This window comes from Sinocyclocheilus rhinocerous, unplaced genomic scaffold, assembly GCF_001515625.1.
Source record: "Sinocyclocheilus rhinocerous isolate Xijiao unplaced genomic scaffold, SAMN03320098_v1.1 scaffold1682, whole genome shotgun sequence".
Lineage (NCBI taxonomy): Eukaryota > Metazoa > Chordata > Actinopteri > Cypriniformes > Cyprinidae > Sinocyclocheilus > Sinocyclocheilus rhinocerous.
In genome coordinates, this window is record NW_015654052.1 from 154,342 (window position 1) to 168,264 (window position 13,923).

Below are 13,923 nucleotides of genomic sequence, written 5' to 3' on the forward strand. Positions count from 1 at the left end.
TTGTGTCAAAACCCCTAGTGTGTGCGTAGATAGATAGATAGATAGATAGATAGATAGATAGATTCAAAATAAGGCAAAACAAGCCAAAACGACAAAAAATTCAAAATATTTCTTATGTCAATTCACATCCTCAACCAGGATTCTTACTGTCTTGGTAAAATCGTATAATTCCATGAGCATTTTTATAATTTAACTCGTGATGAGAGATGATCTACAGAGATGATAAAATTAAAGTGTTGATCTTTATCTGGAGGGACTGTTTTTGTAGCCGTTTTGAGGTTTTGGCTAAATTACAGGACGGCTGGATGACACAGATATCCAAACGTCTTTGTGACATGATGTTGAGACATACTAGAAAGAAACGCAGGTGGTTTTCACTCTGTTGGTTCAGTCGTTTTTAATTTAAACAATGAAGAATATATGTCATTTGCCATATTGGACATACAGTATACTGCATTTATTGAATTTATTGCGGTTTCATAGTCAGGCTAAGTGTCTTTCATGTTTTTGTAAGAAATAACGTGCCACACATCAGTTTGCATTAATTCATGTCCTCAATATGAGCACTTTCCCAAGGTCATCTTTGATTTTGAATATTGGAAGATGTTCCTTCATTGTTTTGATTTGTAAAGCTGGGCTCCGTATGTTGTGTCTCCTGGGGAAGTGATGTGATCATTTGCGACCTTGTAAATGCAGTCCTCTTATTCAGATAGTCTTTGGTGAATAGCTTTACCTCAACTCCCTGTTGTCAAAAATAAACATTTGGTGTAGCTTGGTGTGTAAATGGACAGAAAAGGTGGAAATGGATTAAGTCTGTGGTGGGGATGTTCAGCTCTTGCATAATCAAATCGCTGCAGTCTGGTCTTTTTCCAGTCATATGTGTTTTTTTTCCCCCAAATAAAATGCTCCAGTCCAACGGCGATTTACAAATAATTAAATATGAATTGATATTTGCATATATATACACCACAACATTGCGTTTTGCAGTCATCAGCTTTTGTACATTGGTGATGATGATATTTTGTAAATCCATTCACGTCGTGGCTTAACTCCTCAGAGCCGATTTTCTCTCTCTGTCTTTGGTCTGAAATGAAAGAAAATATTTGATTAGTTATGAGCAATGTCAGGTCCAACTATTTTTTGTTCTTATTTTTAATTCAATTTTTTTGTTAATTTTTGTTAAAAAATATTTTTTAATATTTGTATTTATTTATTTATTTACATTAATTAAATTATATTATATTTATTTATGTTTTTAAATGATTATTTAATATCCATTTATTTTCATATAAATGTATTAAAATTTATTTACATTTTTACATTGAAGTTTATTTGTTTAGGTGATGCTTTTATCCAGAATTACAAGTTTAAAATTACAAGTTTATTGATTTTCAGTTTTTAAGGAGTTGTTGACTCTTGATGGTTCATGTTGCCGTTTGGCATTAATGCGCCTGCTGTTTTTATCCTATCACCTTTCCATTTGCGGTAGCACACACACACACCTGGCTCACATTTCCCAGTTTGCTTTGCTTAGAACAGGAGCAGATGAAATGCCATCATTCCTGCGGCCCCCATCTGATGTAGGCAGAGTTCCTAGTCAAAACACTCAACCTTAACTGATGAAGTCAGACAGAATCCCATTTGAAAATAACCCTGACCCTCAACGTTCTCCTTTCTTTCTTTCCTTCTTTTTTTTTCTCACTCCGATTTTTTTCCCCAGCCCCTCCTTTAAGTTCAGTGCCACTTTAAAGTCACCAGCGCTCTGACTCCAGGGATCACTTATGGCCAAACTAATAGGATTTTGCCTACATTTGCTTTTCATATCCTGTCTAACACACCGTAAAGAAATTATTATTGCTGAAGCTTACGTCCAAATGCCCAGATTGATCGTACGCTCCCCTTGGTCTGAAGTCCTTTATAAACACATTATTTCCAAGTACTTTGAGGCAGGAAACAAATCACAGCAAATTCTCAAATATCTTTATATCAATAAATTACTGAGTCTTGTGTTTGAGCTAATCCCAATATATGAGTTTTGCACCCTTTGAATGCGCCATATACACTCTTTTGATTGTTTTTATAGTGTTCAGGAGTATTTGCACAGACCTTTTCACTGTTGCCTACAAGCGTAAATGCTAGTTTTCCTTCATTTATGGTTATGAAGCGTACCGCCACACCTGTGGTAAAGGACGACCCAATTCCAGCCCAACTTTAATTCATGTGGCTTCACTTTCCAGAAGGTATTGAAGTATTCACATTTGGCGGTTTTATAAGATCCCGCTTTTGGCCAAATCTTTCAGGATACATTCGAATGAAACTGCAGTTTACGGAGGGAAAAATGTTGGCTCTTTAACGTGCGCTGCTAACACTTCAAATAATTTCATATTGTGTCAAATGTTCGGGCTCCCGTTAGAGCGAAAGTCTCTAAACTCTTCCATATGCTCGTAATGAGAGAAGTCTCAATAATTATGCAGAAAATATGACCTACGTTACTTTTTATTCTGTTACCATCTGAGCAGATGCCATAACTGTGAGGAAGACATCCCATCTGCCTCAAAAAAGACTTTTCCTGAGTGATCCAGTCTGGTTATGCAATCTATCCAAACCTATGTCCTCACCTGCAAGAAACCAAGCATCCACCACTAATGACTAGTGTGGTTTAGCCAAACGGACAGAGCAAGATGGTGTCAAAACACAAAAATAGGGGAAATTTCTTGCTCTGTCATATTTGTGGTACAGCCATGTGGATATAGTGATGTAGAAAATAGAAGTTACGAGTGAGTGTGTGCGTGTGCAAATATCAAGAAGCAGTCCAAGATGAAAATAAATACAGATAAACCCGCCAGATGCATCAAAAGCTGGAAAATGTTTAGGGTAAAATCGATCATTTTTATATAGACACAAATCTGTTTGAGTCTTGAATGTCTTAGCAGGCAAAAGTAGCAGTTTTGTGCCGCACGACTGTCTGCGTTTGATTTAAACGTCCATTTTGCTCGTTCACTGGAGAATCTCGAAGCAGCTGTCTGTTTTGTGTCAGCTTACAGACGCTCAACTTTGGCGAAAAGCCGAACATTTGAATTCAGTTATACCTACCATGTCTTTCCCCTTGGTTTGTGTGTTCTTTATTTCGTCTTTCTCTTTCTTTAGAAACAATAAAGCTGCGCGTCTTGGCTGAGTGATATTTTCACGGCATAATGAGCACTAAGTAGGGGTAAAAGAGACGAGTGTGGTTTTGGAGCGCACAGACCCACTTCTGAAAGCGCACTACAAAGGCAAGGCCCGGTCTGTTTCAAATATCTGCCTGCCACTGGAATCCCGAAGACATGGGCGTATTTCTCGATTGGACTTATAAAGATCTATCATTTAGTTTAGTACGGATTAAGGTTACGGCCTGAAATGGGAGTGTTGGCCTTTGGCCTGTTGTTGTTCCTAACTCTGTGGTTTCTGGGTGGTTTCTATGTGATTTTCAACAACAGTTTAACCACAAACAGTTTAGCAAATAAAACCTTTAAGCCAGTTACCAGTTATAAATTTGCGTTATAAGGAGCTCTTGTTTATTTTGTACATTTGTTTCAGTCTTTTATATACAGTGTGGTTTGTACAATATTGAACATCTAGGAATTAGATTTGAATACTTAAAGATGCTCAATCAGTTGCTAATTTGTGCTTGACCGATATCTACAGAACAATAGTGGCCGATGTCAAATTTATTACTAATATTTAGCCAATTTAGCTGTCTGAGTACATGAATTGGACACACAGACTTGTTGACATTTCTTTAAAACAGATATTTTGTTGTAGAAAATGATTAAATAGCAGACAATTAGATCTGCTTGGCTTTTAAAAATTAGTCTGCTAATCAGTTTTGGGGATTTAGAAGAAATGTTCTTCTTCACTTTTTTGTATTTAGTGTTTTTCTTGCTACAAGATAAATCCATCAAAATCTTAACAATTTAATGGCCTTAATGCTCTCAGCTTAAAGTGCAAAGACCGCTGTGTTCCTTTCAGAAATCTGTGCAAATTTTCCTCTGAAAGATTTACGAAGGTCTGAGCAGGTTGCATGTCATGCTTGACAAGGATATTAATTGGGCAACGAGAAAGCGACTAAGAACAACACAGGATGTGAGAGTGAAACGCTGAGGTTGGTGCATGGCTACTTGGAGGAAAATACCCAGCAGCAGATGTTCCCTAGATTCTCATGGCCTGATATATAGATCACGGACCATTTGCATTTGCATGTTTATGCCTCCCATTTGCTCATTTGTCATAAATGGCCCAAACTAGGTTTGTTGTAATTCACCCGTGTGGTGCCGAGTATCCATGACGGAATCAGTTGCTATCTTTTATTGTTTATTTCCTTCGCTACAGACTTTACTTTAAAAGATCCAAAATGTAGCTCAATGGCTTCTGGAAGCACTTCAGGTTTTTGAGGATTAAACACACATTGCGGTGGTGAGATACCCTGACCAAAAATGCTCTTGTGTCATGGCAGAGTGTAATTGTCTTGAGCGTGTGTTATATTTCAACCTCTGACAGTTCTTCGCCACGCAAGTTTAAATTACAGTTTTCCTCTGTTTTTGGTTTGGTGTCATTGTATTCCTCACAGCCAAAGCGTGATTTATGGTTTTATTTTTAATGTGCTGCGGTGTTGGCTCCACGGGCCAAGGTCAGCACAGTCACACTCGCCGGGGGAAGAGATGGATGATGTGTTTGTATATTACCTGACAGTCTCTTTGTTGATTGGATATTTTCCGTTGGGCTACATTTAATCCGATCTTTCACTGCATCTGTCTATGAGGTCATGGTAGCAGCACACTTTGTAACAGAGATATCGCTCTTGATGGAGAAGGACATGTGGATGAAGTCATAACTCAGCTTCAGAGAGCTGAGGACTGTTTTCAGTGACAAACGTTATCTCGGGGAGGCTGAGAATTACGACGCAGATTCACTAAAAGATGTAGTTGGCCGGTGTATAAAAGACTGTCTGAAATCACTAGTTGATTATGCCTCAGAAAGCATGTACGAAATTATGCCTTATCAGCTTTGTTGTCTTATAAGTTTTGGCAGTGCCTCTTCTAGAATTTAGGAATACGGTTTGTGTATATCAACTGCTTTGTTGCGGCTAGAATTACAGAAATGCTTTGTAGAAAGGAACAAACCCTTAAACTACTTGTTTGAAAGGTACTCTACAAATAAACAAAGGTGCTCTACAGGTTTACTTTGATAGTGTTTAATGCATCCCAACTGTTTCCTGACTAACTTTGCCTCAAGTCATTGCCCTCAGTGACCTTACTAGCAGAGAATGAATCAGACCTGTTTTTATCCCTCCCCGAGGCTCAGCCGTATTTCACACCTCCGTCTGTGTTTCTTCAGCTTGTTTGTGGACTTGAACACGTCCACATCATTGCACAATCTTAACGGAGAACACCTGCATGAGTCTCACTCACCATTTTCCTCTGGTTGCTGAGGCAAAACGTGCAGATCTGTTTGGGCTGCGAGTTCTCCGAGTCCCGGTTTGGCGAGCCATGGTGGTGGTAGTAGTTTGAGGTCGAAGGCCCTCCGCTGTGGCACGGCTGTCCGTCCCCGCTAGCTTCGCCCACCAGGAGCACGTTTCCTAGGTGGGAGATGTAACTGGATGCCAACCGCAAGGTCTCGATCTTGGACAGCTTCCGGTCGGCAGGCTCTGTGGGGATGAGAGTCCTCTGATGTAGGCAGAGTTCCTAGTCAAAACACTCAACCTTAACTGATGAAGTCAGACAGAATCCCATTTGAAAATAACCCTGACCCTCAACGTTCTCCTTTCTTTCTTTCCTTCTTTTTTTTTCTCACTCCGATTTTTTTCCCCAGCCCCTCCTTTAAGTTCAGTGCCACTTTAAAGTCACCAGCACTCTGACTCCAGGGATCACTTAAGGCCAAACTAATAGGATTTTGCCTACATTTGCTTTTCATATCCTGTCTAACACGCCGTAAAGAAATTATTATTGCTGGAGCTTACATCCAAATGCCCAGATTGATCGTACGCTCCCCTTGGTCTGAAGTCCTTTATAAACACATTATTTCCAAGTACTTTGAGGCAGGAAACAAATCACAGCAAATTCTCAAATATCTTTATATCAATAAATTAATGTTCACCTCCTTTTTTTCCCCTTTCAAGCAGCTACGGTTCTCTTAACACAAATATTTGGCTTCACCTTAGGTTGACGTTTAACATTGACAGCTTTCTAAAGATCACAACGAGACGGTGTGTGTGTGTGCATGCATGTGTTTAGACGTGTAACTTTAGCCTCTCGGTGGTGACAGGACGGGTAGATTATTAAAACTGAGTCTTGTGTTTGAGCTAATCCCAATATATGAGTTTTGCACCCTTTGAATGCGCCATATACACTCTTTTGATTGTTTTTATAGTGTTCAGGAGTATTTGCACAGACCTTTTCACTGTTGCCTACAAGCGTAAATGCTAGTTTTCCTTCATTTATGGTTATGAAGCGTACCGCCACACCTGTGGTAAAGGACGACCCAATTCCAGCCCAACTTTAATTCATGTGGCTTCACTTTCCAGAAGGTACTGAAGTATTCACATTTGGCGGTTTTATAAGATCCCGCTTTTGGCCAAATCTTTCAGGACACATTCGAATGAAATGGCAGTTTACGGAGAGAAAAATGTTGGCTCTTTAACATGCGCTGCTAACACTTCAAATAATTTCATATTGTGTCAAATGTTCGGGCTCCCGTTAGAGCGAAAGTCTCTAAACTCTTCCATATGCTCGTAATGAGAGAAGTCTCAATAATTATGCAGAAAATATGACCTACGTTACTTTTTATTCTGTTACCATCTGAGCAGATGCCATAACTGTGAGGAAGACATCCCATCTGCCTCAAAAAAGACTTTTCCTGAGTGATCCAGTCTGGTTATGCAATCTATCCAAACCTATGTCCTCACCTGCAAGAAACCAAGCATCCACCACTAATGACTAGTGTGGTTTAGCCAAACGGACAGAGCAAGATGGTGTCAAAACACAAAAATAGGGGAAATTTCTTGCTCTGTCATATTTGTGGTACAGCCATGTGGATATAGTGATGTAGAAAATAGAAGTTACGAGTGAGTGTGTGCGTGTGCAAATATCAAGAAGCAGTCCAAGATGAAAATAAATACAGATAAACCCGCCAGATGCATCAAAAGCTGGAAAATGTTTAGGGTAAAATCGATCATTTTTATATAGACACAAATCTGTTTGAGTCTTGAATGTCTTAGCAGGCAAAAGTAGCAGTTTTGTGCCGCACGACTGTCTGCGTTTGATTTAAACGTCCATTTTGCTCGTTCACTGGAGAATCTCGAAGCAGCTGTCTGTTTTGTGTCAGCTTACAGACGCTCAACTTTGGCGAAAAGCCGAACATTTGAATTCAGTTATACCTACCATGTCTTTCCCCTTGGTTTGTGTGTTCTTTATTTCGTCTTTCTCTTTCTTTAGAAACAATAAAGCTGCGCGTCTTGGCTGAGTGATATTTTCACGGCATAATGAGCACTAAGTAGGGGTAAAAGAGACGAGTGTGGTTTTGGAGCGCACAGACCCACTTCTGAAAGCGCACTACAAAGGCAAGGCCCGGTCTGTTTCAAATATCTGCCTGCCACTGGAATCCCGAAGACATGGGCGTATTTCTCGATTGGACTTATAAAGATCTATCATTTAGTTTAGTACGGATTAAGGTTACGGCCTGAAATGGGAGTGTTGGCCTTTGGCCTGTTGTTGTTCCTAACCGATCTTTCACTGCATCTGTCTATGAGGTCATGGTAGCAGCACACTTTGTAACAGAGATATCGCTCTTGATGGAGAAGGACATGTGGATGAAGTCATAACTCAGCTTCAGAGAGCTGAGGACTGTTTTCAGTGACAAACGTTATCTCGGGGAGGCTGAGAATTACGACGCAGATTCACTAAAAGATGTAGTTGGCCGGTGTATAAAAGACTGTCTGAAATCACTAGTTGATTATGCCTCAGAAAGCATGTACGAAATTATGCCTTATCAGCTTTGTTGTCTTATAAGTTTTGGCAGTGCCTCTTCTAGAATTTAGGAATACGGTTTGTGTATATCAACTGCTTTGTTGCGGCTAGAATTACAGAAATGCTTTGTAGAAAGGAACAAACCCTTAAACTACTTGTTTGAAAGGTACTCTACAAATAAACAAAGGTGCTCTACAGGTTTACTTTGATAGTGTTTAATGCATCCCAACTGTTTCCTGACTAACTTTGCCTCAAGTCATTGCCCTCAGTGACCTTACTAGCAGAGAATGAATCAGACCTGTTTTTATCCCTCCCCGAGGCTCAGCCGTATTTCACACCTCCGTCTGTGTTTCTTCAGCTTGTTTGTGGACTTGAACACGTCCACATCATTGCACAATCTTAACGGAGAACACCTGCATGAGTCTCACTCACCATTTTCCTCTGGTTGCTGAGGCAAAACGTGCAGATCTGTTTGGGCTGCGAGTTCTCCGAGTCCCGGTTTGGCGAGCCATGGTGGTGGTAGTAGTTTGAGGTCGAAGGCCCTCCGCTGTGGCACGGCTGTCCGTCCCCGCTAGCTTCGCCCACCAGGAGCACGTTTCCTAGGTGGGAGATGTAACTGGATGCCAACCGCAAGGTCTCGATCTTGGACAGCTTCCGGTCGGCAGGCTCTGTGGGGATGAGAGTCCTTAACGCGGTGAAGGCCGTGTTGACGCTGTTGGTGCGATCCCGCTCCCGTGCGTTGGCTGTATTGCGTGGACGACCCTCTACCACTGGAGCCATTGTGCCGGTGGAGTTGGGTGACGTGCCTATCAGCCGTCCACCACCTACACCAGATTTCCGCTTTCTTCCAACTTTAAGTTCGTACCCCGAGGCGTCCAAGCGAAATGAGCGGTCATCCGAGCCTGAGCTCTCGCTGCCATTTTCGTCGTCCTCTGACATCATCGAGATCTCTGAGTACAGGTATCGGCTGGGAGCCGGTCGCACCATCGCGAAAGACATCACTGAAACCTCCGAACCTCTCCACACGGATCTCAAATGTTGCTTGCAAGACTCTAGAGTTCGTAATGCATGGATCTCTTAGCTTCGGAACCAGTCCTGCACTTGTTTGCTCTCTGGATAGTCCTCTAGTACAGTTGCACTCTGGTATTACATTGCCCTGCCACTACGAACCCTTTGAAATTAGTTTTTCTTTGCAGTCAAGACTTGGAAAATTGATCCTGAAGGGTTGAATTTGTTGTATGTCCTCACTCACATCCCATATGAGCTGAAATCCACGTCTTGCTTACTCAAACACACATGCACACTCCTCCTCCGGCTCTCTGTCTCTGTGCAGCGCTGGCTCTCCCCCTTGCGCAGAGACCCACGTGTGGTTTCACTGAGTGTTTCAGTATGGTTGTGCTTTATAGGTTGTGGGAGTGTCTGGTATGATTCCTCCCTCTCTCACTCCCTCGCTCTCTCTCCCTCTGTCCATCCCTCTCTTTTACTGCTTATGCAAATACCCCAGCTGGCGGCTCAGGCAGGGAGCAAAGTGGTTCTATACAGCTTCAGCTTTTTTAACTCCCAGTTAATAATGGCCTTTCTTTTTTCTTCTTCTTCTTGCTTGCTTGCTTTAGTGGTTTGAAATCGTTCTTTCTTGCTTTCATATTAATTTGCTTGCTTCATATCTGACAACTTCTGTCTGTCATATTTTCCCTGTATTTGCTCACTTTCTTGCTTGAAGATTGTCTTTTCTTTCTTTCTTGATAGAAAATGTTATTGATTTTACTTAATCTTTCTTTGCTTTTTGCCTGTTTTTCTTTCTTCCTTTATTGATTTTAAATCATTCTTTTGTTTTTGTTTCTTGTTCTTTTTTTCCTTTTTCCTTCCTGCTCTCTCTCCCTCTGTCCATCCCTCTCTTTTACTGCTTATGCAAATACCCCAGCTGGCGGCTCAGGCAGGGAGCAAAGTGGTTCTATACAGCTTCAGCTTTTTTAACTCCCAGTTAATAATGGCCTTTCTTTTTTCTTCTTCTTCTTGCTTGCTTGCTTTAGTGGTTTGAAATCGTTCTTTCTTGCTTTCATATTAATTTGCTTGCTTCATATCTGACAACTTCTGTCTGTCATATTTTCCCTGTATTTGCTCACTTTCTTGCTTGAAGATTGTCTTTTCTTTCTTTCTTGATAGAAAATGTTATTGATTTTACTTAATCTTTCTTTGCTTTTTGCCTGTTTTTCTTTCTTCCTTTATTGATTTTAAATCATTCTTTTGTTTTTGTTTCTTGTTCTTTTTTTCCTTTTTCCTTCCTTCCTTCTGTCCGTCCTTCCCTCCATCCTTCTGTTAGATCCAGCGTTACTTTCATACTGCCTTTTCTTTTTCCATACTTCCTTCCTTCCCTCCCTTCCTCTCTGATTTTAAATCATTATTACTTGATTTTTTTCGTCTTTTTCTTTCTCCTTCATTCCTTCCTTCCTTCCTTACTGATTTTAAATCGTTATTACCTTTTCTTCCTTTTCTCCTTCCCTCCTTTCTTCTTTTACTAATTTTAAATCATTCTTACTTGCTTTTTTGCTCTTGTTCATATTCTTTTCCATCCTCCTTTCTTTCTTTCCCCCCTCCATTTTCCTTCATTCCTTTCTCCCATCCTTCCCTTACTTTTTAAAAATCATTCCTACTTTCTTGCTTTCATTCTTGTCACCTTGTTTGCTTGCAATCTTTCCTTTGACACCATTTGCCCTTCTATCTTTATTTTCCTGCTGCCTCTTTCTTCCACAATTCATTTACTGTTAAACTGCATCTTAGAAGGACTCTCACACTCCAGCCGTTTAAACTGGAGATCTATAAAATTTGGGTCATTCTTTCACCCATTCTGCCCTCCTCCCCCTGAACTCTGTAACCATCACCTTACCTCAGTGGTGGTTTTACAGAGACCCATGTGTCAGAGTCGAACCTTTTCTGGGCCGGTCCTTTGCAGTGAGTCTGCACTCCTGTGGTTTTTCTTCCGCACTGAGTCAGTGACTGTCCGGTAGCTTGATGAACTATGTTGTCCGTGAAGATTGTCTTACACTTCAGCGCATTGCCGTTTTGTCTGGCTGGACTGGTTTAGTCACGGGAGGGAAATAGCAACATAACTCAGATCATAGCACCTGTTCCTCTCTTAGTCATTACCACCAATCAGTTTATGATGAAATGAAGATAATCCCCCTGAGAAACAGATTTTGGTCATGTTTTGTTTTTGCGAAAAGGATATATTGGATCTTTTTGAGAATAACTTTGAGGAAAGTTATATGGTCTTGCTTAGCTTAACTATGAAAGTTTGAAAAGGTTGTCTGAACTTATTATATGTTCTGTCACGCTTTTGTAACTTTATAGCTGTAAGTCATTAAAAATATTGTTCCCAAAACATATCAACTTAACTTTACCGTCCTTAAAGGTTTCGTTGAGGGAAATTTACACAAGAACAGCATGCTCGTTCTCTAAGTTCAGGGCTTTTCGCATCCTAATGTTTTCTTTCTGTTGTATAGGTGAAGAAAGTGGGAGAAGGTAAAAAACAAAATACGTTTCCATACGCAACCATTTGATGGATTATAAGTGTACTCCTTGATGTCATTATAATTTCAACGCCAATTTACCCTCTGGAAAATATGAAGATATGAATGGTGGCTTGTCATTTTTCCCCCTTCATTTTCTCTAGATATTTTTGACATTAGCTCAAGACTAGTCCGGCAGCGTAACGATGTGGTTTTCGTACCATTTCTTTGCGAATGACGGCTTGAGATGGAGATGATGAAAAAGACGATATATTATGAGTTTTGTCTCACAATTTTATATTTTAGATCCTTACAGTATTGTTCAACAGTTTGGAGTCGATGAGATTTGTTTAAATATGTTTTTAAAAGAAGTATCTTATGCTCACCAAGGCTGCATTTATTTGATTAGAAACAGTAAAATCAGTAATAATGTAATATTACAAATTAATATAACTGTTTTCTATTCGAGATATTCGAGATAAATATATCTGAAGATGCAATATATTGCTATGATGGCAAAACTGAATTTTTTAGCATCATTACTCCAGTCTTCAGTGTCACAGGATCCTTCAGAAATCATTCTAATATACTGATTTCCTGCTCCAAAAACATTTTTTATTAATATCAAGCATGAAAACTGTTGAGCTGAAAAATATGAAAACAGTTGAGCTGCGTAATATTATTATTATTATTATTATTATTATTTTAAGGTGGCTTGTCATTTTTCCCCCTTCATTTTCTCTAGATATTTTTGACATTAGCTCAAGACTAGTCCGGCAGCGTAACGATGTGGTTTTCGTACCATTTCTTTGCGAATGACGGCTTGAGATGGAGATGATGAAAAAGACATTTTGAGGACGTGGTAAATCCATATTAATGCCGTCTCATGTTTAGTCTCTTTGAACCGCAGCCTCATTAATAAGCGATGCGAGTTAAAGGCCAGACAGGATATCTGATTTCCGGCGTTTGCTCGAGGTCAAAACCACAGGAGAGGCGGATCCTCTCAAACACTCGCTTCCATACTTTTTGGTCTCATTTTTTGGGATATTTTAATTTGTTATTTGTTGTTAATTGTAGTGATATGTACTTTTCCAAGCTAGACTATACAGTCTTTTCCTTTTTAAGGGGAATTTATTCATTAATTCATTCCCCGAATGGTTATTTGAAACCTATCGTCTTGAAGAACAGGAACGTAACACTTAACACTTGCTTTCTTTTTAAATTAAAGATGGAAAACGTTCCCGGGTCTGTAGAGACACGAAGCCTTTGTGTTTTATGTTTTCATTAATGAAAATGGTTTTGTTAATGGCTGCTGCGAGTGAAGAGATTTATATTTCTCTGAGTGGGAGAGCATTCTTTAATTTTATTCTTGTAAAAGGGAATTTTGACCTGGTTTAACTAGCAGCAGTAAATCACTAGTTGAGTTTTTAACACCATTGTATTGAAATAATGTTTTCCGCATGTCGAAACAAGTACTATTATCCTGTTCCGAATGGACTTTTCCTCCCTTTTTTTTCTGTTTTTAGGGCAACTGGAATAAAACCTTAAAGATGTCTTTTTTCCTTCTTGAAACCAATTTTGAAGTTGAATGGCTTTACCAGTCACTAGTCAGACATATTCACTCCCCAGACTAAAAAGTATCAGTTGCACGTCTGCAAAGATTGTGTCTTCATGAAGAGGTGAAAGCTTCACTGTTTTGAAGTCTCAGATATTACGTGCTTGCTTCTGATGCCATCATTAGATGAATCATTCTTTTGAATCAGTTCAATTAGTTCGAACTGATTTGCATGGTATTTGTAAATCACTTGCCTAAGAAATTGGTTTAGGAGTCAAACTGTGAGGCGAGTGAAATATTGGAATCATAACACAATACAACTATATGGAAATGTAGTGATGGTGGCTCTTCTGAATGCATATGAATGGTGAGTTGAATCAGTGAGTATAATTTAAAATCAGCCATCTAAATGAAAAGATTCACTAAAATCCCAGTGTTTTTTTTTTTTTTTTTTGATGTTGTAAAGCATTTCCGATACAGTCATATATTGATATATTATGAGTTTTGTCTCACAATTTTATATTTTAGATCCTTACAGTATTGTTCAACAGTTTGGAGTCGATGAGATTTGTTTAAATATGTTTTTAAAAGAAGTATCTTATGCTCACCAAGGCTGCATTTATTTGATTAGAAACAGTAAAATCAGTAATAATGTAATATTACAAATTAATATAACTGTTTTCTATTCGAGATATTCGAGATAAATATATCTGAAGATGCAATATATTGCTATGATGGCAAAACTGAATTTTTTAGCATCATTACTCCAGTCTTCAGTGTCACAGGATCCTTCAGAAATCATTCTAATATACTGATTTCCTGCTCCAAAAACATTTTTTATTAATATCAAGCATGAAAACTG

At 39.3% G+C, this 13,923-nt stretch overlaps 2 protein-coding genes across 2 annotated transcripts in view; one reads left to right on the forward strand and one right to left on the reverse strand.

Moving 5' to 3' along the window:
* Positions 1-13,923, forward strand: part of LOC107716577 (ribosome biogenesis protein bop1) — an 82,130-nt gene that overhangs the window by 27,028 nt on the left and 41,179 nt on the right. The window lies entirely within an intron of this gene.
* LOC107716578 (basic helix-loop-helix transcription factor scleraxis-like) lies at positions 337-9,352 on the reverse strand. The gene is made up of 2 exons (XM_016523059.1): positions 8,433-9,352; positions 337-1,084 (listed from the first exon to the last, which is right to left on the reverse strand). Exons 1-2 carry the CDS (start codon positions 8,997-8,999, stop codon positions 1,046-1,048), a joined length of 606 nt encoding a protein of 201 aa, XP_016378545.1. The 5' UTR covers positions 9,000-9,352; the 3' UTR covers positions 337-1,045.

What these genes read in the sequence shown, in the direction of transcription:
- LOC107716578 (XM_016523059.1), bottom strand. Translation starts at nt 8,999, where the DNA reads ATGTCTTTCGCGATGGTGCGACCGGCTCCCAGCCGATACCTGTACTCA. An exon ending in TCAGCAACCAGAGGAAAATG is followed by an intron (nt 1,085 to 8,432) that starts GTGAGTGAGACT and finishes CTTTCATTTCAG; the next exon opens with ACCAAAGACAGAGAGAGAAA.